General features: G+C 38.8%; 1 protein-coding gene across 2 annotated transcripts; it reads left to right on the plus strand.

The window, feature by feature from the left end:
• Window positions 1-16406: 16406 nt before the first annotated feature.
• On the plus strand, window positions 16407-24198 carry LOC104227867 (uncharacterized). 2 transcript variants are annotated; one of them, XM_009780224.2, is made up of 12 exons: window positions 16407-16509; window positions 16591-16611; window positions 16696-16796; window positions 20139-20196; window positions 20311-20354; window positions 20443-20523; window positions 21250-21320; window positions 21656-21766; window positions 22308-22390; window positions 22530-22746; window positions 23413-23496; window positions 23907-24198. In XM_009780224.2, exons 1-12 carry the CDS (start codon window positions 16488-16490, stop codon window positions 23974-23976), a joined length of 963 nt encoding a protein of 320 aa, XP_009778526.1. In that variant the 5' UTR covers window positions 16407-16487; the 3' UTR covers window positions 23977-24198. The 2 variants fall into 2 exon arrangements, with proteins under 2 accessions (XP_009778526.1, XP_009778529.1); XM_009780227.2 differs by lacking the exons at window positions 23413-23496; window positions 23907-24198 and adding an exon at window positions 22995-23405.
• Window positions 24199-24731: the final 533 nt, after the last annotated feature.

The raw sequence follows: 24731 nt of genomic DNA on the forward strand, positions 1-24731 counted from the left end.
ATGCGGGATTGTCCTAATAGAGGAGGTGATGGTATGGCTCAGCCGACTGGATCTGTGTCTGGTTCTTCCTCATCAGTTCGACCTCCAGCACGGGGTTTTCAGCAGTCGACAGGTCGTGGTAGGGGTAGAGGTGCAGTGCCGAGTTCGAGTGGTGCTCAAAATCGAACCTATGCTCTAGTAGGTCGACAGGATCTCGAGTCGTCTCCAGATGTTGTTACAGGTATTATATCTGTGTTTTCTTATGATGTATATGCGCTGATTGATCCGGGATCTACATTATCATATGTTACACCCTTTGTGGCTAATAAGTTTGGCATTGAACCTGAATTGATAAGTAAACCCCTTGCGGTATCTACTCCGATAGGAGATTCTGTGATTGCTAGAAGGGTATATAGAGGTTGCACTGTGATGATTTGTAGTCGTCAAACCTCGGCAAATTTATTTGAGTTAGAAATGGTTGATTTTGATGTGATAATGGGAATGGACTGGTTGGCCTCATGCTATGCAAATGTTGACTGTCGTACGAAGATGGTTAGGTTCCAATTTCCGGGTGAACCCGTCATTGAATGGAAAGGGAACATTGCTACACCGAAAGGTAGGTTTATTTCCTATCTTAAGGCAAGGAAAATGATCTCAAAAGGTTACATTTATCATCTCGTTCGCGTTAGGGATGCGGAGGCGAAACCGCCTACTTTACAATCAATCCCTGTGGTCAACGAATTCCCAGATGTTTTCCCAGATGAACTCCCAGGCCTTCCTCCTGAAAGGGAGATTGAGTTTAGCATTGATGTGTTGCCTGACACTCAACCGATCTCTATTCCTCCATACAGAATGGCCCCGGCAGAGTTGCGAGAGTTGAAGGTGCAGTTGAAGGACTTGCTGGATAAGGGCTTTATTAGGCCTAGCACTTCACCTTGGGGTGCACCAGTCCTATTCGTGCGGAAGAAAGACGGGTCGTTACGGATGTGTATCGACTATCGACAGTTGAATAAGTCTACTATAAAGAACAAGTATCCACTTCCAAGAATTGATGACCTGTTTGACCAACTCCAGGGTGCCAAGTATTTCTCCAAGATTGATTTACGTTCAGGGTATCATCAGGTGAGGGTTAGGGAGAAGGATATTCCAAAGACGGCCTTCCGGACAAGATATGGGCACTTTGAGTTCTTGGTGATGTCGTTCGGGCTAACAAATGCCCCAGCAGCTTTTATGGATCTCATGAATACTATATTCAGGCCCTATCTTGATGTGTTCGTGATTGTATTCATTGATGACATTCTAGTGTATTCTCGTTCGGAGGCGGAACATGCGGGCCACTTGCGGATAGTATTACAGACGCTTCAGGATCGTAAGTTATATGCTAAGCTCTCCAAATGTGAATTCTGGCTGAACTCAGTAGCATTCCTTGGCCATGTGATATCTGATGAGGGTATTAGTGTCGACACTCAGAAGATCGATGCAGTAAAGAATTGGCCGAGACCTACAACACCATCAGAAGTCCGCAGCTTCCTAGGGCTAGCAGGATATTATAGGCGGTTTGTAGAAGGATTTTCCTCTATATCATCACCATTGACTAAGTTAACACAAAAAGCTACCAAATTCCAGTGGTCTGACACTTGTGAACGTAGTTTTCAGGAGCTGAAGAATCGATTGACATCTGCACCAGTGCTCACTCTTCCTGAAGGAACAGAAGGTTATGTGGTATATTGTGATGCCTCAGGTATAGGTTTGGGGTGCGTATTGATGCAGCGTGGGAATGTGATTGCTTATGCATCAAGACAATTGAAGAAGCATGAAAAGAATTATCCAACCCATGATTTGGAATTGGCTGCAGTAATATATGCTTTGAAGATATGGCGGCACTACTTATACGGCGTCCATGTTGACATCTACACAGATCACAAGAGTTTACAATACATCTTCAAGCAGAAAGAGTTGAATTTGAGGCAGCGTAGGTGGCTTGAATTATTGAAAGACTACGACGTCGAGATATTGTATCATCCCGGTAAAGCCAATGTTGTGGCAGACGCTCTCAGCCGTAAATCAATGGGAAGCTTAGTACATATTGAGGCAGGTAGATGGGGGTTGATTAAAGAGCTTCATCAGCTAGCCAATATGAGAATCATATTGTTAGACTCTGATGACGGAGGTGTTACTGTACAGAATACATCAGAATCATCTTTGGTAGCCGAGGTAAAAGCACGACAATATGAAGATCCTATCTTAGTACGATTAAGAGAAAGCATTCAACAATGTAAAAGTATGGCTTTTGGGATCGGAAAAGACGGGGCACTGAGATACCAGAGCCGATTGTGTGTGCCTAATGTGGCAGGGTTGCGAGAGAAGATTATGAATGAGATTCATCAATCCCGATATTCCATCCATCCCGGCTCGACAAAGATGTATCATGATGTCAAGGAGCAGTATTGGTGGGATAATATGAAGAAGTCTATTGCAGAATTTGTAGCCCAGTGTCCCAATTGTCAACAAGTAAAGATAGAACATCAGAAACCCGGTGGATTGCTTCAAAATATAGAGATTCCGACCTGGAAGTGGGAGGTGATTAATATGGACTTCATTATTGGATTACCTCGCTCTTATCATAAGTTTGACTCCATCTGGGTGATAATTGATCGACTTACAAAATGTGCCCATTTTCTGCCAGTGAAGACAACTTACACGGCTGAAGATTATGCGAAGTTGTATATCAAGGAGATTGTTAGGCTTCATGGTGTGCCCGTATCTATTATATCAGACCGAGGAGCTCAATTTACAGCTAACTTTTCGAGGTCTTTCCAGAAGGGTTTAGGCACACAAGTAAATCTCAGCACTGCATTTCATCCGCAGACTGACGGACAGGCTGAACATACCATTCAGACACTAGAAGATATGCTACGAGCATGTGTTCTAGATTTTAAGGGAATTGGGATGATCATCTTCCACTCATAGAATTCGCCTATAACAATAGCTACCATTCCAGTATTAAAATGGCCCCATACGAGGCACTATACGGGAGGAGATGTAGATCACCAGTTGGATGGTTCGAAGTCGGTGAAACAGAATTATATGGGCCAGATTTGATTCACCAAGCTATTGAGAAGGTGAAAGTGATACAGGAGCGATTGAGGACGGCACAAAGCAGGCAAAAATCTTATTCTGATGTCCGACGTCGTGATCTAGAGTTTGAGGTTGGTGATTGGGTTTTCCTGAGGATCTCACCAATGAAGGGTATTATGCGTTTTGGGAAGAAAGGTAAGCTGAGTCCAAGGTATATCGGGCCGTATAAAATTCTTCGACGAATTGGACAGGTTGCTTATGAGTTAGAATTGCCATCCGAATTGGAATTTGTCCACCCGGTATTCCATGTATCTATGTTGAGAAAATGTATTGGAGACCCTTCTCGAGTCGTCCCTATCAAAGATGTACAAGTTACAAAGGACCTATCATATGAAGAAGTGCCAGTGGCGATATTAGATCGGCAAGTTCGCAAGCTGAGAACAAAAGATGTAGCTTCTGTCAAAGTATTGTGGAGGAACAAAAATATGGAAGAAATGACATGGGAAGCAGAAGAGGAGATGAAGTCTAAATACCCTTACTTATTCCAGAATGAAGATAACAAGGATGCTGGTGGAAGACAGGATACATTGGAAGGTGAAACGGCTCTATGAGGTAAGCAATAATTTGAGAATACTCCTCCTTAATACAAAATGGTGATATGTAGATAATGTAAATACGCATAATGCTTTGTGTAGCCTTGTGAAGCCATATGTTGGGCTTAATTACTTGCAAGTTTTGCTAGTGACCATTTTATAGGGGAAAATTGATCGGAAATTTCCATTGGAATCCACGATGATTTAAACTCCCCATAAACCCTTACATTCGAGGACGAATGTTCCTAAGGGGGGAGGGTGTTACAACCCATATCCACATGTGTTAGTTCATGCCAAGGGACGCGACGGGCACCCGGTGCCTTACTCAACCGAGTACCAACGTAACATATCTTTCTTATCATGTTATCATGAGTAAATGAGCCAGAAAACCCGTCCTGAGATAACAAGAATAAAACATAAGGGAATAGTCAACATATGAAGACCCAACATGATATACAAACTAATATATGTGACATACGGGCCTATAAGGCCGATATGACCATTAGTAAACTCGAAACATAGGCCGACAAGGCCATACAATTATCCATACACCTGACATATGTCTACAAGCCTCTAAGAGTACATAAAATCATAAAGGTCGGGACAGGGCCCCGCCATACCAATCAATACATATCCAAAGCATACTGACCAAATAGGCAACTCCGGAGCAAGTGGAGTGCACCAACACCTTCGCTGAGCTGATAGCCTACTAGGAGGACTGTCAACCTATCAATCGGGACCTGCGGGCATGAAATGCAGCGTCCCCAGGCAAAAGGGACGTCAGTACGAATAAAGTACCGAGTATGTTAGGCAGGAAAGCATAAACAAGAACAGTAATGTAAAGAGAGAGATAGAGGAGATACAACCTGTAACATCTGAGTGCCTCTGGGGGTTACTGATATGAAATGCATAATACATATATATACATAAACTTTTTAAAACATTCGCCTCTGTGGGCATCATCATCATCATCATCATATCGTACCCCGCCTCAAAGATGACTCGGTAAAAACGTACCCGGCCATCATAAGGCTCGGTAGAATCGTACCCGGCCACGTGGAGCTCGGTAAACCCAACTGATCAGTGGTTGCACAATAGGTGTCGTACCCGGCCGACTATAGAGCGGCTCGGTAGAGTAAAATAGATACTATATATAATGCATGCTAGACTCATGGAATCACATTCTAAACCTTTTGGAGTGACTTAAGAACACTATGGACATCCATACCCTCAATATGAACCTTAGTAGGATTCAAGGATCATACACGCTTGCTTAGAATAATTTTATAAGGAAAGAACAACATGGACAACCTTAGTTGCTAGGAGTAGATCCGTAATGAAGTAGCGTATTCATTTCACTTTAGATCATGCCAAAAGAAAGAAGAAAGTGCCTTAACATACCTTAAACCCGTTGAGTCCTTAATCACTTCCAAGCAACTCTTCAAACAAGTCAACACAATCTATCATAGTATAAGGAGATTCAAAATCAGTGCTGAGCAAAGGCTAAGTCTATAACTTAAGCTAGTAGCTCGTTTACGTAAATTTGGGCAGCATCTCCCTTGTAACAAGGGCCTCCTCCAATACCATATACCAACAACAATTACCAGAGCAATCCATCAATACATAATTATCAATATCAAGACACCATATAACAACAACAAGTCACAACTACATTACGACGAGCGGCAAGCTCCGATTGGAATCCGTATACCCCTTATCAATCCTTATAGACTTCTTACTTCAACATAAAAGTATCATTAACATGATAATGAAGTCATTAATCAATGATTCCAGCCTTAAACCATATATTTATAACAACGAAAATAATCCACAACTTCAACTATCCTCAATTAGCAACTTTATTCACTAGTTCATGTCTAGCCCATCCATTTAACTTAATCAACATCAAGATAACCTTAGGCAACAAGCAAGATCACAATATACATACCTTATACAGTAACTTCAAGTCAAAATCCAAGTTATATTCAGTTTACAACAACCCTTAATAGCAATACAACACCATAGAAGTGACTTAAGCTAATCCAAGTATTATCTTGTAGTTTATCATCCTAACAACTTAACCAACATACAAGAAAGATTAAGCACAATTAATAGGCTGTTATACTCACCTTAGAAAGCAGCAACAACTTGGAATTTCATCCAAATATAGCCCACAACATTCCTCAATGACAACACAACCTCAAAGAGGTGTTGTTCTTCACTAGAATTAAGTTTTGATGTTGAAATATGGTGTAATCACTTTGGAATCACTTCAAAACCTTGTGGTATATGTTTAGGAGGGTTAGGAGAAGTTTGGAGACGAAGTTTAGTTGAAAAATGAGCAAAAATAGGCGTCCAAATAGTTTACAAATTGAAGTAGGTCAACCACCGCCTAAGTGGGTCCCATTGGGAGCTGCTTGCGCGGTCTCGCGAAAACGCGAATATCTCTCTACTCCGATGTCGTATTAACGAACGGTTTAATGAGTTAGAAACTAGACTCGTAGACCTTCAATTTGGTAGGTAGAACACCCCATGATTCCAATTATATTTGGAGAAATTCTCAGATATATTTGACCTAAATTTCAGCAAATTTATGAATGTAACTTGTGATGACCTTTGCCAACTCTTGTTCCACAACTTGCTTGCCTTCAAAATGTAGAAAATGAATATCATACGACTAAAATAACTCATAGAATAACCTCCTTATCATGTTAATAACCCTAGTATCACCCCAAAGTACATGTTATAACATTCGAAACTTGTCGACTTTCGACGAAACTTATTTTCTTCAATTGGTTTAGCTTTAAAGATTTCCAACCCTCTTGGTACTCGTTATTCATGATCTTAAATATTTGTAACCTCCAAGGTAACATGATTAACTTACTTTATTTGCTTTCAAATAGAATCTCATTTCCGAGCTTACATTAATGACTTACGATGTACTCTCACGTATGAAAACTTGGGGTGTAACATCATTCCCCCTTTGGAACATTCGTCCTCGAATGTTGACTTATGCGCTTATCAGTTTCATAAACTATGGCTCTTACGAATACTTTAATATTCATCTTGCCATCTAAGCAACAGTTTTGTGAATAAATCCAAACGCTTGGGCATTCCCCCGTTTTAGGCCTCTTTGTCACGCCATGACATGTGGTCGGAATTTTTCCAACATCGTAACATTTGCTACCTTATATCATGCAGTATGTACGACTGTGTCCTTATATGAGTGCCTTGCGACTCGTCTTCCCTTTTTCCTCCATCTTTTATCCAATCTATAAGCCTCACTGTATGAACATATACAGAATTATGACAAGTTGTCCCTCTAGGCATCTATAGGTGTATTGATGTCTTTCGCTTGGTACTTTATCGAACTTAAGACTATTGCTATCTCTTGTTTCATAGCCTTGCATATCTATCCTTATGGATTTACTACATCTAGGCAGGTTATACTATACCATAAAACTTACTTCGTTTTATAATTACCGAGGCTTGCTACCCAACTCCAGGTTACTCTCTCGCTGCTTATCCTATATGTATAAATCTAAGTCCTTTAGTGCTTCCTCAGTTTTATTCATCTTAAGAATAACAAACAAATCTCATCTCATACTTTGGAACTTGTACCCATCTATTGTTTATTCACCTTAATGTTGATCTATAATCTATCACTGATAACTTGCAACCTCTTACGTAATACACTGTCACTAGGGCTCACATCTTATTGGGGAACATCTGAAGTGATTTTCCTGATCCACCTAGGGATAATACTATACTTCAATAACCGTATTTCATTGCATCCCAACGCGATTCATCTTATGGGGGTATTCTAATCCCGACAATTAATGAAATACCTTTCTCGTTAAATCATTACTCAATCAAAGGCCTAAGAATCATCCTCTTATCTATCGCAATTACACCCTTATTCTACCGCCAGGGCAGCATTCCATCTCTTCTAAATGCACCTAGTCTCAGACTCCTCTGTGTTCATTCAGGCTGTACCGTGCTTTTTATTACATATGGAAATCATCAGCTCCCTTATTTTGATGGGTTTAATCCCGAGGACATACATATTCTCGTCACCTTCTCACTCACCTTTTCATATCATTACACCTATCTGCCTAAAACCTTGTTGCTCTACAATACTTTACCTTAGGACCTACACCAATCTATTTATACTACTTGCAACCTTCCTTTAACTTGCTAGCACTATAAATTTCCTTTCGTGCCTTCTCAGTTGTCCTTAAATGTAAGCAATTACTTTTGCTGGTCGTTCTATCACTTGTTGCATGAATACTTAGCTTGTCTTTTTGCCCACGAATACTATAATTTCCTGTACCTCATATGATCTCAAACATCACCTTTGATGGCTTTTTTTCCCATTCATTAGCCATGATAGGTGCCACTTTCTTTTGGAGTGTATACAATATTGTAGTGAGACTGTTGTTACAAGATCATTTACTCTTTAGCTCACTATGCTTAGGTGGAAACCTTCTTTCTTATTTCCTCAGATAGTCTTTCATTGTAGTACTTGGGGAGACCTTCTGGCTCTTGTAAAGTTGCGAGCTTGATATATCGTACATCCGAAAGTGATTTTCGTTATTCTTACTCGCCTACAATAATCCTTAGTTACATAAATTTATGCCTTTGTGCTCGTTGGGTTACTTCTAAGCTCAAATTTTTTATTGTTTCCTTAGTGGCACTTCCTCTTATTTTCATAAACCTTAAAATGGTACCTTTAACTGCCTCAACTCCTATCTGAAATTTTTTCTTTCTTTACCATTCCATAGTTAACTGAACCGCTTAACTCCGACTTAATATCATATCACACCATATTCCCCCTTTAGGGGAGTACTAAGATTTAGTACTACGACGATCTACCTATAGTTGTTTTACCTCTTCATCTTTGGCGTCTTTTCACATTATCGATGAACCTTAATCACTTTATGGTAACCTTCTGTACCAGGGATAACTAAATTTCTTATGCACGAAGGTGACACCTACGGTAACTGGCACACTTAGTCCCTTAAGATTAACTCTGCTCAGAGTGCTTGCTTTAGGTAAGCGACTTCCTAGATAATCTTTAAAGGTTATTCGTCTGTTGTCTATTATATTATTGTTGGAGCACGATCTTTGAAATTCTCACGGTGTCGACCATTATCAAATCCTCCGGTCCCTAATTTATGTTCGGTTTTATCTTGTTCACCAGCCCATACTGATTTTTATTACTCTGGGGTCTAACCTTTCCTCCTGGTAATCACGTTGAAGTCACCAACTCATTTCTCGAAATAAGAATATGACTTTATGGCTTATACTCTTTTATTGCCTTAAGGCTTGTCACCTCTTGTATTTTCCTTCACTTGACTATAGACTCTGTCATCGTGTCATATTTTGATTTACTGTTATCACCCATATATCACATCTTACTCATGATGCTTCATTTATTTTCTTCTTATTCTCCGGATAATATTTATTTTGTTTATCACTTTATTCTGAAAACTTCAACAAAAAGTTCTTTCCCTATAAGCTCCCCTAGCTTCATCTCACTGGCTCTTGGGAATGCCTAACATTCTTTTTTTTACTCGGGGCTAGAGTCTTACTAAGGTAAATATTTGTCCCTTTTAGGATCCCACTGCCTATCTTCTGAAATTTTTGAATATTCCAGTATTCGTATCTGATTGTACTACTCTAGAGTTCACCATCTGGGTGTCTTAGAAGGAGATCTATTACCACATTTGCACCATCTTTCGGAAACGTTAGTTAATGATAACAACCTATCCACAATTTTTGGGTTACTCTAACTCCAACTGGATCCTGATATCCCATCTTTCTCTTAAATAATATCTGTTAGCTCCCATAGAACATAACTGAGATGGGTGTGGCCAATTGTACTTACCTCTGTCATTGATGAAGGTACCAAAATGCTTATATTTCTCTGCCTGATTTGAAAATATTGATAATCTTCATTATCTGGGTGCCTCGTACCCCTCTTCACCTTACTTCTTTTACTTGTTAAAACTTGTATCTAGCTTCTGAATTCCTCATAGATTTTCACCATATTCGTGAATAGATATCCGTGCCTTAAGGCTCCTTATTAAGAAGCATACACATCTTAGTACACACATGATCTGTTGAAGACCTCATATTTACTCATCATAAGCATGATGTGAAATCGAGTTCCTCTGACTCAACTCTTCCACATCCACATGCAATCTCTTACCAACTGTCTTTGTGGATGTAGGTATCATTGTATTACGACTAAAGTCGAATTTAGGAGTTTGAATTCTTACAACTGAGCTCTACTGCACGATCTAGAGTAAGAAGAAAGAGTGACAGACCTAAATGCCCTGTAGCCTCCTGCTTATAAGTGTGGTGCACAACACACCCATAAACAAGACTCTACTAGACACGGCTTGTAGACTCCCTAGGACAGAACTGCTCTGATACCACTTCTGTCACGACCCAAACCGAAGGGCCGCGACGGGCACCCGGTGCCTTACTCAACCGAGTACCAACGTAACATATCTTTCTTATCATGTTATCATGAGTAAATGAGCTAGAAAACTCGTCCTGAGATAACAAGAATAAAACATAAGGGAATAGTCAACATATGAAGACCCAACATGATATACAAACTAATATATGTGACATACGGGCCTATAAGGCCGACATGACCATTAGTAAACTCAAAACATAGACCGACAAGGCCATACAATTATCCATACACCTGACATATGTCTACAAGCCTCTAAGAGTACATAAAATCATAAAGGTCGGGACAGGGCCCCGCCATACCAATCAATACATATCCAAAGCATACTGACCAAATAGGCAACTCCGGAGCAAGTGGAGTGCACCAACACCTTCGCTGAGCTGATAGCCTACTAGGAGGACTGTCAACCTATCAATCGGGACCTGCGGGCATGAAATGCAGCGTCCCCAGGCAAAAGGGACGTCAGTACGAATAAAGTACCGAGTATGTTAGGCAGGAAAGCATAAACAAGAACAGTAATGTAAAGAGAGAGATAGAGGAGATACAACCTGTAACATCTGAGTGCCTCTGGGGGCTACTGACATGAAATGCATAATACATATATATACATTAACTTTTTAAAAACATTCGCCTCTGTGTGCATCATCATCATCATCATATCGTACCCCGCCTCAAAGATGACTCGGTAAAAACGTACCCGGCCATCATAAGGCTCGGTAGAATCGTACCCGGCCACGTGGAGCTCGGTAAACCCAACTGATCAGTGGTTGCACAATAGGTGTCGTACCCGGCCGACTATAGAGCGGCTCGGTAGAGTAAAATAGATACTAATATAATGCATGCTAGACTCATGGAATCACATTCTAAACCTTTTGGAGTGACTTAAGAACACTATGGACATCCATACCCTCAATATGAACCTTAGTAGGATTCAAGGATCATACACGCTTGCTTAGAATAATTTTATAAGGAAAGAACAACATGGACAACCTTAGTTGCTAGGAGTAGATCCGTAATGAAGTAGCGTATTCATTTCACTTTAGATCATGCCAAAAGAAAGAAGAAAGTGCCTTAACATACCTTAAACCCGTTGAGTCCTTAATCACTTCCAAGCAACTCTTCAAACAAGTCAACACAATCTATCATAGTATAAGGAGATTCAAAATCAGTGCTGAGCAAAGGCTAAGTCTATAACTTAAGCTAGTAGCTCGTTTACGTAAATTTGGGCAGCATCTCCCTTGTAACAAGGGCCTCCTCCAATACCATATACCAACAACAATTACCAGAGCAATCCATCAATACACCATATAACAACAACAAGTCACAACTACATTACGACGAGCGGCAAGCTCCGATTGGAATCTGTATACCCCTTATCAATCCTTATAGACTTCTTACTTCAACATAAAAGTATCATTAACATGATAATGAAGTCATTAATCAATGATTCCAGCCTTAAACCATATATTTATAACAACGAAAATAATCCACAACTTCAACTATCCTCAATTAGCAACTTTATTCACTAGTTCATGTCTAGCCCATCCATTTAACTTAATCAACATCAAGATAACCTTAGGCACAAGCAAGATCACAATATACATACCTTATACAGTAACTTCAAGTCAAAATTCAAGTTATATTCAGTTTACAACAACCCTTAATAGCAATACAACACCATAGAAGTGACTTAAGCTAATCCAAGTATTATCTTGTAGTTTATCATCCTAACAACTTAACCAACATACAAGCAAGCTTAAGCACAATTAGTAGGTTGTTATACTCACCTTAGACAGCAGCAACAACTTGGAATTTCATCCAAATACAGCCCACAACAATCCTCAATGACAACACAACCTCAAAGAGGTGTTGTTCTTCACTAGAACTAAGTTTTGATGTTGAAATATGGTGTAATCACTTTGGAATCACTTCAAAACCTTGTGGTATATGTTTAGGAGGGTTAGGAGAAGTTTGGAGACGAAGTTTAGTTGAAAAATGAGCAAAAATAGGCGTCCAAATCGTTTACAAATTGAAGTAGGTCAACCATCGTCTAAGTGGGTCCCATTGGGAGCTGCTTGCGCGGTCTCGCGAAAACGCGAATATCTCTCTACTCCGATGTCTTATTAACGAACGGTTTAATGCGTTAGAAACTAGACTCGTAGACCTTCAATTTGGTAGGTAGAACACCCCATGATTCCAATTATATTTGGATAAATGCTCAGATACATTTGACCTAAATTTCAGCAAATTTATGAATGTAACTTGTGATGACCTTTGCCAACTCTTGTTCCACAACTTGCTTGCCTTCAAAATGTAGAAAATGAATATCATACGACTAAAATAACTCATAGAATAACCTCCTTATCATGTTAATAACCCTAGTCTCACCCCAAAGTACATGTTATAACATTCGAAACTTGTCGACTTTCGACGAAACTTATTTTCTTCAATTGGTTTAGCTTCTAAGATTTCCAACCCTCTTGGTACTCGTTATTCATGATCTTAAATATTTGTAACCTCCAAGGTAACATGATTAACTTACTTTATTTGCTTCCAAATAGAATCTCATTTCCGAGCTTACATCAATGACTTACGATGTACTCTCACGTATGAAAACTTGGGGTGTAACATCTGTCACGACCCAAACTGGAGGGCCATGACTAGCACCCGACCACACTTGCCGAGCACCAACGTACATTTCATCTAACCTTCATTATTATCTTTTAGGGCTGACGAGATCAATATAAATGGTAGACCTAGATCATGGACAACCAGCAATAAAATATGACGGCATGAACATACATAGCAGGGGATGACCAGACAATCAAGAAACTACATATAAGGTATGAGCTACCACGCTACTATGAAAGACTATACAACAAAAACTAGCCGACAAGGCATACCAAACTATACATGAGCCGACACTTGTCTATGAGCCTCTAAAAGAACATAAGTGTTGCAACATAGCCGGAACAGGGCCCCGACATACCCATAATGTCTATAACAAAAATTGCATACCAAGACCAAGGCAAGTCCGGAGAAGGGATCTCGCCAATCACCGCTGAACTGGACAGTCTACTGTGGTGGGGGAGCTGCACCTGCCTGTCTATCAGGACCTGCAGCACGACATGCAGCGTCCACAAATAAAAGGACGTCAGTACGAATAAAGTACTGAGTATGTAAGGCAAGGAACCATAAATACGATCAGTAATGTAAGCAAGGATAGAGAATATACAACCTGTAACATCTTAGTACCTCTGAGGGCTACTTACATGAAATGCATGATACATATGTATAAATACATAAACCTTTAAAGCATTCGCCTCTGTGGGCATCATCATCATCATATCGTACCCGGCCATAATAGGCTCGGTAAAAAAAACGTACCCGGCCATCATAAGGCTCGGTAGAATCGTACCCGGCCACGTGGAGCTCGGTAAAACCCAACTGATCAGTGGTTGCACAATAGGTGCCGTACCCGGCCAACTATAGTGTGGCTCGGTAGAGTAAAATAGATACATATATATAATGCATGCTCGACTCATGGAATCACATTCTAAACCTTTCGGAGTGACGTAAGGTCGGTATCCTCTGTACACGTTATTAGGACTAACTCTTCACTATGAACCTTATAAGAATCAGGAAGTACCAACAACATTGATAACATAAGAATAAGAGAAGCAACATTAACATCAATCGTTCCATAAGAGGGAAAACAATGTAAGTACTGCTAGCTTCTAAGAGTAGAGTATCTTGGAAGCTCGTTCATTACATTATGTACAATCAGAGTCGTGCAAAAGAAGGAAAGGGATAGCCTCACATACCTTGTATATACTGCCCCAATCTCAAGCTATGCAATTGTCAAAACTCCTTAGTCTACAATAAGAGAAACGATACTATCGTTATCATTTAAGCGTCATAACTATTATGTATCGACCACAACCTATTTTACGATGAAACGGACAGCACCTCCCCTATATATATGACCTCACACCATTCAAAACAGTCACCAAACAGCCCAAACAACATCAATAATAAACATATTGAGCCTCCCAAAATAGTCCACACACAGCCTAATCACTCCATACATACGACGACCACCGTAGTCGTGTCAAACAACCTGGAAATGTTACGAATAACTATCAGCCCATAACCCTACATATATATGGTGTTTCTCCACACCCTTCCTCCTCCAAAACTCCACAAGATAGTAGTAAAATACGCAGCCCAACAACAACGCAAAACAGTCCACAAAACAATAACATTACTACCAAGCCTTTCGATATATATCTCACAAGTTCTAGCTTCAATGGCTTAGCCGCAACTTGGATAATCTTAAATACATATAGAGTAAGAGGTTCCTTACCTTTATACAGAAAGAACAACTCCAATTTGACCTTAAATTTCCATGAAATATCCCTCCAATGCTGCCACAACAACAAAAAAGCGAAACTAGCGATCAATTAGTGTTTTTCGGCACTAGAATCACTTTAGAAGGCTTGAAATCACCTAGGATTGATATTAAGAACATGAGGGAGTATTTACAGAACATAAACCCTTTAAAACAACCTCCCACACGAGCTGGAACGACACAAAAATGAGCAACAACAAGAAGAACAAGAGACTTACTAGCGCCACGGAATTCCCGACACTTGATTTGTGTTGTTTGCCCTTTTTTGGGTCTTGAATCTTGAGAGAACCTTGAGAGGATGTTCCTAGGGTTCTAAGGTCTGAAAATAGTGAGAAGAAATGACTTAAAACGGGTTGGAGGCATCCTATATAGGTTCAAATATCTTAAACCGCCTTAGTGGGCCCCATAGAGAGGTGCTTGGCGTAGTCTCGCGAAAACGTGAATATCTGTCTACTCCGAGATCGTATCGATGAACGTTTTAATGCATTGGAAACTAGACTCATAGATCTTTAATTTGGTTAGTAGATCACCCCGTAATTCCTTGTAAATTATGAGAAAAGATTAGAAACATTTGACCTAATGTTTAAGTAAAATTATGAACCTAAGTTGCGACAACTTTTGTCGACTTTTGTTTCATAACTCGTTTGACTTCAAGACTTATGATACGGATATTATATGATTAAAATACCTTAATAAATGACCTCTTGAGTGTATTAAGCACCGCTAGATTACCTGAAAATACGAGTTACAACATCCTTGATTCGTTTAACTTCTAATACTGGTTAATCACCCTTATACACTCTTGTATCACTTAAGACCAATAGGATTGACTTCTTATCATCTCAAAGATAATTCCTTCTTGGATTTATGTTAACTAATATATGGCATGAACTAACACATGTGGATATGGGTTGTAACAAAACAAATCATGAATACGTTAGTATGCTTTTAGGCACGCTCTTAATTAATTAAATTTATCGTGATTATATATATGTTCGCGTGATATAATTACAATTTCCAAAATTAAAACCAAGGTACGCATTCCTGCAACATTGGGCAGAACAATCTTAATAATTATAAGTTGTTATTAATTGTGTACACGTACACGTGACATGATTTTGATATACAAAAAAAAAAAACAACGAATACACACGTAATTCGTTTCAAGATAATTTCATAATTGTGATAACCAAGTAATTAAGAGCGGTAAAAATGGAAATGTACATCAAGTTCTTAAAACATGTAAGATATCTGAATTAATATTGTGCTAGAACCATGGAACTCAGGAGTGTCTTACACCCTTCCAGGTTAACAGAATTTCTTACCAGGTCTTCTGTGTTTCTCGGACCATAATTTGAAGTCAAAACTTTCTTTGATTAGGGTTTAAATGAAATGGTGACTTGAAATACCAAAATTAAATAATTCCAAGTGGCGACTCCGTAAAAAATAAAATTAATTTCTTTTCGAATAATGTTATTTTAATTGAAAAAACTCCTTTCTTTCCACAATCACCCGGAAAGGAGGTGCAACAAGTAGTAGAGACCGAGTTCTTCTAAAACTCTTGGACCGCTGCTTCTAATCTTCGTTGACATGGATCTGTCAGCCAGTCATACCCTACAATGGTCAGCCCGAAAAGTAGTCTCTGTGTGATGGCTTATATTTTGACTAAGTTGTAAATACTTGGGAAAGGTGGCTATCTTTTAAACAGAAGCACGAAAAATGATTATAGGGGTAAATCCCCTTACATACTAGTATGCTCAACTCAAGGAGAAGCTAGCCCGATCGCGAGGAAGGCCCAAAAATTCGACTATGCATTCAAGTTGTAACAAACAATAAAACATTGGGCTAATGTGCTATAATCGCAATTTCAGAGAGCCGAAACTTGTTAGAAATAATATAAAAAGCAAGTATTTTTCCGACCAAAGCATCTTCAGCTGCCATGGCGACGGTACGAATGATAGGTGATGTACTGCATCTCTTTTTAGCGTCAATTTGTCGTAATCAATATACTCTCCTTATCTAACTAGATTTTTTTTGAGCAGACATAGCCGTAAATTTTACTGGTGAGTCAGCTGCCACATATTTCCAAGATGCAGTCAAGTTTTTGTTTTCTTTGTCTTAATTCTAAGAAAACTCCACAAATTCAGATAGCATGTTCAAAGGGATATACAATGGGAAGCAATATCATATAGGGGACATTCAAGCTGTGCTGAAGAGGGCATGGAGCGCTGGAGTTGATCGCATAATTGTAAATCCTTCCCAATTTCTCTTTGTTATTTACATGTTACTGTTTTGCATTTCCAAATTCATGTTATGATTATTGATTGGATTTGTTTGAATATTGTTGCTATAAAGAATGTGGAGTTTTTTCTACAATTCTTTTACCAAGTTTTTTTTTTTTTTTTTTTTGGATTGCTTCAGTAATTGCACATCAAGTTTAACGCTCCTAATTTAAAATTTGTCTAACAATTCTGATGTGTGAAAACCCAAATGATTCACCACTTAAAAGTGTACTAAAAGATGGAATATTTAATTGTAAAATCATGTTTCTTAGTTTAGTGCCACTAGGAAAAGAGAAAATAGGAGGATGTTTAACTTAACATGTAATTTGTTGGTATTTATGTTCTCGACCTTTGGCATCCATTTTTCTTTTAGTTTTGTTACTTCAGTCATTGACTTTGCACTGATGTAGTTAGAGGAATATATCAGCAGTAATATCTCTCATTTAACTTTTTGTCCACATGATTAACACCAAGTCCTAATAAACCTAATTGTTGTTCATATGGAGATTTGAGTATTAAAGCATTTTCTCCAATAAGCTTATACTAGTACTAGAAATCTCTTTTTTCAACATTAGCGAGGAAGATTACTTACTGGACTTGTTCTACAACAACAATTATGCCTCAATCCGCAACTAGTTGGGATAATTTGTATGAATCTTCATTAACCATGTTGCTCCATTTAGACCCGTATCAATCAAATATTTGAAGATATAGGTTCTCTAGCAATAGAAATTCTTTAAGTTTTCTATTGGCATACAAATCTCTAACAAGACTAAAATATTCCTAGAAAACTAAACCGTAATCTCAATTAATTGGTATCACCTATATGGGTCTTTTTCATCCACATGTGACATATTTTGTGCTAAGTTTGCATGGATTCCGGCATATTGTAGGTCTTTTGATATAATTACCTTCATGTGATTTTAGACCTATCTTGTCCCTTTTTAACACCTTTGAACACCATGGTTTTACACTTGCAGATTAGTGTGTCTGAAGGGCGACATAAGACATGATCAAACTATCTGAAGTGACTCTCATTCATTTTATCCTCCATGTGCTACCTACACCTTTCTACAAAATGTGATCATTCTAATTTTGTCTAATCTTGCATTATCGCACATCCATACAACATTGACATTTCTGCAACACTCATCTTGTGGATATGTTGGATGTAGACAGAATGATAAAAAAAAAAACTACTCCTTCTGTTTCAATTTATGTGAACCTATTTCCTTTTTAGTCCGTGCAAAAAAGAATGACCCCTTTCCTTGTTTGGAAACAATTTGCCTTTGTGCAATGATTTATAGCCACACAAACTATATGTGCCTCATTTTACACTACAAGTTCAAAAGTCTTTTTTTTTCTTAAACTTCGTGACCAGTCAAATGGGTTCACATAAATTGAAACGGAGGGAGTATATTTCTTTCCTTTTAATTAACATCATGTTCTCTTTTTTATAATCCGACATCAAATGGTAAATTTGTATTAGCTTCATCAAAGACGAGGAAGACAGAGTTTTGATAGAGGAGGCACATATTAGACGAAGATGGCAGAGATACATCCATAAACTCTTGACTGAAGAGGGGGATATGAACATTATGCTGGGTGATTTTGAGCACTCCGAGAGTCATTAAGATTTTGGAAATTGTAGGCGCATAAAAGTTGAGGAGGTCGAGGGGCTATGCATAAGATGAGCAGGGAAGAGCGATTGGGCCAGACGAAATCTCGATGGAATTCTTGAAGAACGTGGGTAGGGAAGGCTTGGAATGGGTCACTGAGTTGTTTAATGACATTTTTAGGACGAAGAAGATGCCCGAAGAATGGAGATGGAGTACGATGATTCCGTTGTACAAGAACAAGAGTGATATCCGAAACATCAACAACTATAGGGGTATCAATTGCTAAGCCATACTATGAAAGTTTAGGAGAGGGTGGTAGAAGTGAGAGTGAGGCGTGGTGTGTATATTTCCGAGAACTAGCTCAAATTCATGCAATACAGAAACCATTCACCTTGTAAGGAGATTGGCCGAGCAGTATAGGGAGAGGAAGAAGGAATTGCATATATTATTCATTGACCTAGAAAAAACACACGGCAATCTCTAGAGATATTCTATGGAGATGTTTGGAGGTTAGAGGTGTGTCTGTAGCCTACACTAGGGTAATTAAGGACATGTATGATAGAGATAAGACTCGGGTAAGGACAGTGGGAGGAGTTTCGGTTGTGATGAGGTTGCATCAAGGATCAACTCTTAGTCTGTTTTTATTTGCTTTGGCTATGGACGCACTGACGTGCCACATTCAAGGGAATGTACCATGGTATATGTTATTTGCAGATGACATAATCCTGATTGATGAGACGCGAGACTATGCTAATGAGAGGCTGGAGGTTTGGAGACAGATCTCAGTAATCCAAGGAAATTGATGAGGATTTTTCACATCGTATCGGAATGGGGTGGATGAAATGGAGGCTCGAGTCTGGTCTTTTGTGTGATAATAATGTACCACTAAAACTGAAAGATAAGTTCTACAGAATGGTGGTTAGACCAACTATGTTGTATGAGACAGAGTGTTGGCCAGTCAAGAACTCTTTAGATAATGAAAGTAGCTGAAATGAGGATGTTGAGATGGATGTGCAGGCATACCATGCTAGATAAGATTAGGAATGAACATATTTTGGAAAAGGTGGGAGTGGTCCCCATGGAGGACAAGATACGGGAAGAGAGACTAAGATGGTTCGGACATGTGAAGAGGAGAAGCACAGATGCCCCAGTTAGGAGGTGTGAGATGCTGGCCTTGGTGGGTACGAAGATAGGTAGAGGTAGGCCAAAGAAGTATTGGGGAGAGGTGATTAGGCAGGACATGCCGCTGCTTCAGCTTAACGAGTACATGAATCTTGATAGGAAAGTGTGGAGGTCGAGAATTAGGGTAGAAGGTTAGTATGTAATCGAACGTTTTTTTTCCATACCAGTAGTATTAGTGTTCGTCTGGTATCTTCCTTAGTCTTATATTGCTATTATTACCTACTGTTTTCTTACTATCTTTCGCTTCGATTTCTTAGTATCTTATTATTGTTAATGCTTCTTTATATCTTTTCTTGAGTCGAGGGTCTCTCGGAAACAACCTCTCTACCTCCCAGTTAGAGGTAAGGTCTACATACACACACCCTCCCCAGACCCCACTTATGGGATTTCACTAGGTTTGTTTTTGTTGTTGCTGGAGAAATTTATTGAGCAAAATCTTTTATTTTATTGATTAAAGAAATGTTCCCAGCTCTAAGAGTATTTTTTCGCTTTAAATGTTTCTTCCAGGTAACTGGTGGCTCTCTTGAAGAATCAAAAGAAGCTCTTGCAATTGCGGAAACAGATGGTTGTCCAGATGTCCCTTATTCAGCCAGTTTACTCTTCCTAGTGTTTGTTTTCAGCGAATTGGCTTCTCAATTGTATGGGCACGTTTGACCTTGAGAACTAACTCTTTTTGCAGCAAGACTTTTCTGTACTGTGGGTGTGCACCCGACAAGATGCAAAGTGGGTTTGACTCTTGATATTATCTAATGGCCTACCCGTTCATGTATGTTGGATGCATTTATCATTTTCTTCTTCTGTGCTCAAGCAGGAATTTGAAGATAGTGGGGATCCAGAAAAGCATTTGCAGGATCTTTTGACATTGGCTAAAGAGGGAATAGAAAAAGGAAAAGTACGTTAAATTTCGTTATATATAAGGTTATGGATTCATTCAATTTACACCTTAGTAAATGCTCTTTCAATTTAGCAAATTTTGCCAAGCTTTAATATTATACTTTCTAATGTGTGAACTCTGAGCAGCTTAAACTCCTGGTTAACTGGTCATGTTGTTATTTGCTCCAAACTTTTCAACAAGGATTTTCTCCGTAAACGACATTAGTATAACCAAAATAATACTGAATCATTTGCACACTTTAAGATGTGAAATTTTGATCAATTTAAGCTCATCCTTTAACTGATTTGAGGTTTTAGTAGCCTGCAAATCACAGAAGGAAAAGATTTTGCCCCAAGAAGAGCTTCAAGAAATTAAAGAATTGGATAATCTCATAAGGGCCTAACACATTTGGAGATCAACTTTCTTTAACTTCCTAATATTGTGCTAGTGTAGAAGCTGATCAAATAGTGAAGGTGTAAGTAGTTTTTTAGACAAAGATTTGCTTATAAGATGCACATTTGTATATGATCTGCATTCTGATAATAGCTCGGTCGCTCATCATGTGATTCATTCCTTTTCCCTCGTGAAAATACACTTCTGAATGAATCTTTATATTTATTGGCTAGCAAGTTTGGAGCTATTTCAATTCTGACTTGTCTCCCTGGTGCGTAAAAGTTGAAATAAATAATGCTAGTATATTTTTATTTATTTACTTTGCTGACGACAAAATTCATTTCAAACAAGGTGGTTGCGATTGGTGAATGTGGGCTGGACTATGATAGACTTCACTTTTGTCCATCTGATACTCAAAAGAAGTATGTATCTGCTTCACATAACCCGCCCCTATGAGTTCTTCCTTCATCCTTAATTGGCCCGCATGAACACGCACTCCCCCCCCCCTTCTCCCTCCCTCCCTCACACCCCCCAAACAAAAGCAAGAGGCCCAATCCCCCCTGCCACCAAACCCTCTTTCTGGTGACATTTATTCATGTACCGTTTCTCCGGAGGAATTACTTCTTGTTCTTCCACTGGTAGTCTAGGTGCACCAGGATCTAGAGGGAACCTTTTGGTGACTATAGTTCTGTAGGCTTGCCTTGTTTCCACTTTGCTGATGTGGTCTTGCTTTCTCTTTCAATGTTTTGAAATATAGGTACTTTGAGAAGCAGTTTGAGTTAGCATATAGAATGAAACTGCCAATGTTTCTTCACATGCGAGCAGCTGCTCAGGATTTTTGCGACATTCTTGAACGAAATAAGGATCGGTAAAAATTTTGTACTTGTAGGAGATAGCACGAATTGGCTTGTTTCTAATTTTCACTATGTAATCCCCATCAGTATGAGAATACTGGAAAGATCAAGTTAATTTTATCTAAGAACTTCTTATAGTATGTAGTGGTTAGATTATCCATAGGCCAGCTTAAAAGTGAAAAAATAAATAAAGTAATAAACCACATGATTTTACCACTATGTTTGACTCTTATATCTCAGTCCTTTTGGGATGAAGCCATGCCCTAATGCTAGAAGGCTCCTGCCTAAGCAGGTTCAGGAAAAAGCAGATGTAGACAGCCTTACCTTCCATGTCAGAAAATTTTATGGGGCCAGCTTATGCCGAGATTTGCTATTGAATACTGACGTAACTTAAAAGGCTGTTTTTGTGAATATCTGTCTTATGGAATTGAGGCAGTATCCGACTTTTGTTTAATTAAGTGACATTAGGCAACATTATCATGGTTAGTGTAATGCTTTGCATTCATAATTGCAGTTTTATATATGGTGTTCTGATAAACCCCTTGTGTTGAACAGGTTTGTTGCTGGTGTTGCGCACTCTTTCACTGGAAGTGCTGAAGATCGTGATAAACTTCTTTCATTTAGTAATGTTTTTATAGGTGAAATCTCCAGTCTGTTATGTTCAATATTGTAATTTAGAAGCTGTCATGTTCATGTGTTTTCCATCAGATATTTGAGATTGCTAGACTCTGATTTACTTATATCTGTTCATGTCTTTCTGTTTGAACTACTCATTAGGTGTAAATGGTTGCTCTCTCAAGACAGCTGAGAACCTTGAAGTCGTAAAGGGTATACCAGTTGAGCGAATGATGATTGAAACGGATTCACCATACTGTGATATCAAGAATTCACATGCTGGGATACATTTTGTGAAATCCTCGTGGCCTTCAAAGAAAAAGGAGAGGCATGATCAAGAATGCCTTGTCAAAGGTCGCAATGAGCCTTGCTTAGTTCGGTAAGTGTCATAGCATTCTTCTTGGTTAGTGATATGATTTTTTTTCCCATTTTGTCTTTAAATAGACATCATTTCAAACAGTGGTCATGAGATTGAAACTGATTGAAAATGAAAGCTACAACATCCTTATTCCTTATATTATTCAATTTGATTTTCTTTACAGGATACCAGTGTTTTGTACCCTTCCTTTCTCCATTAAATACATTTTTATATGTTATCGATTACTTGCAATACTTATTTTTTCATAGGAAAAAGTAACTTTACAGTTGGCAAAGGATGCAAACTTGGAGGAAACAGAGAAGCTAGAAGAACTATCATTGCTACACATACCACTGAACTTCAAATTGGCAAGTGCCACTCTCCACCAAGAGTTAAAAAAAAGAAGCAAAAAGAATAAAAGGAAAATAGAAAAAGAGAAAAAACCCAATGTCTTTGAATATCTTAACCCCTTTTACTTTTATTCTGTGTTCTTCTAATTCTCTCCGAATGCTTCTGAGTGGGGGTATCAAAGGAATTACTTATATAATGTTCTTTCTGTTGTGGGATATTTACCCCTATTTTATGCCTTGGCAGTTGGCAATGTAGTAGAGCTTCTAGCTGCATATGATTCTCCGTATCTCGAGTTTAATCTTGATTTATTGAATAATATCAGCTCCCTTCTTCCAGGCAAGTGCTTGAAGTTGTTGCAGGCACTAAAGGCATCACTAACATAGACCAACTGGGCAAGACACTGTACCACAATACTTGCAGGTGATTATAACGTCTTCTCTTTGTCACATCTCTATACTCGTATTGCAAGAAAGTAGATGATCTTCTTATACAGAAAGATATGGGAAATGATGGTTCTTTTTCATTTCTGAAGACAAAATAACTTTCAGGGTATTCTCATTCTTCTTATTTTCTGGGGCTGAGTAATGCTTTCTTATACTCCAATAGAATGTCAAAATTATGGTTCTTTTTAGCTGATTAAAACAAATTCTAAGGATTTATCACGCTAACCCAAACCCTTAGGCATCTCAGAAATTATTCATTCCTGCAGGGAGACAGCCTGGGAATTTTCTGCTTGTAGTTCCATGCCTATGCCATTTTTTGGGCAAAATTATGTTTTTCTGTCACTCGTGAAGATTTGAGTTCCTTCGCTTGACCATTATTGTCTTCAGGGTTTTCTTTCCTCATGATTTGGATTCGGCAGCAGAAGCTCTTCTTGCTAGTGGCAGGGAAGCTATATGAAAGAAGTCATGAGTTCAAGAGAAAAGGCAGCACTCTGAGCAGCGCTCTGCTAGTCAGAGCGTTTATCCTCTCAAAGTCATCATGTGTGTACGAGAATTGTATGCTAGAAAACAAAGGGTGGAACATTTACATTTTTCTGTCACTCATATATTGTTTTTTGGTAACTAAATTTTTTCATTAATCACCAGTGAAAGACATTACAGCGCATTAGCTAAGCTTAAATGCAGGTTAGCCAAATCAAAAAGAGCAGTAAACAAATATTCCCTACTTCCTATACATCTTGCTATCTACGCCTCTGTTCTAAATATTTACATGTTTAAAAGTGAAGCTGCTGTAACCACCCCTTCACAATCCCTTCAGCTCTTTGGTTGCATACACATACAATCTCACGTGCTACACTTTCATAGGCTTGTGCACTCCCTTCAAATACCCTGTTGTTTCTCTCCCTCCATAAGGCATAGATAGCTTCTTTATATAGCATTTTTAGCCCTCGTGCCTGCTTTGATTTGCCTTTCGTTTGTTTGATGATCCACTGTATAAATTGCACCAAGTGTGGAGTGTAGCAGGTTGTATCTATAGCCATAAAAACAATCACCCCTACAGTTGTGCATATCCACACTCCACAAAGAGATGGTCTCTTGTCTCATTCTCCACTCGACAAAACACACAGATGGGGCTAACATTGAGCTCCCACTTTAGCAATCTGTCCACAGTTAGCATCCTTCCATAGATTGTGAATCCACATCGTAAATATG

The sequence above is a fragment of the Nicotiana sylvestris genome, chromosome 12 (genome assembly GCF_000393655.2).
Source record: "Nicotiana sylvestris chromosome 12, ASM39365v2, whole genome shotgun sequence".
Taxonomy (NCBI): domain Eukaryota; kingdom Viridiplantae; phylum Streptophyta; class Magnoliopsida; order Solanales; family Solanaceae; genus Nicotiana; species Nicotiana sylvestris.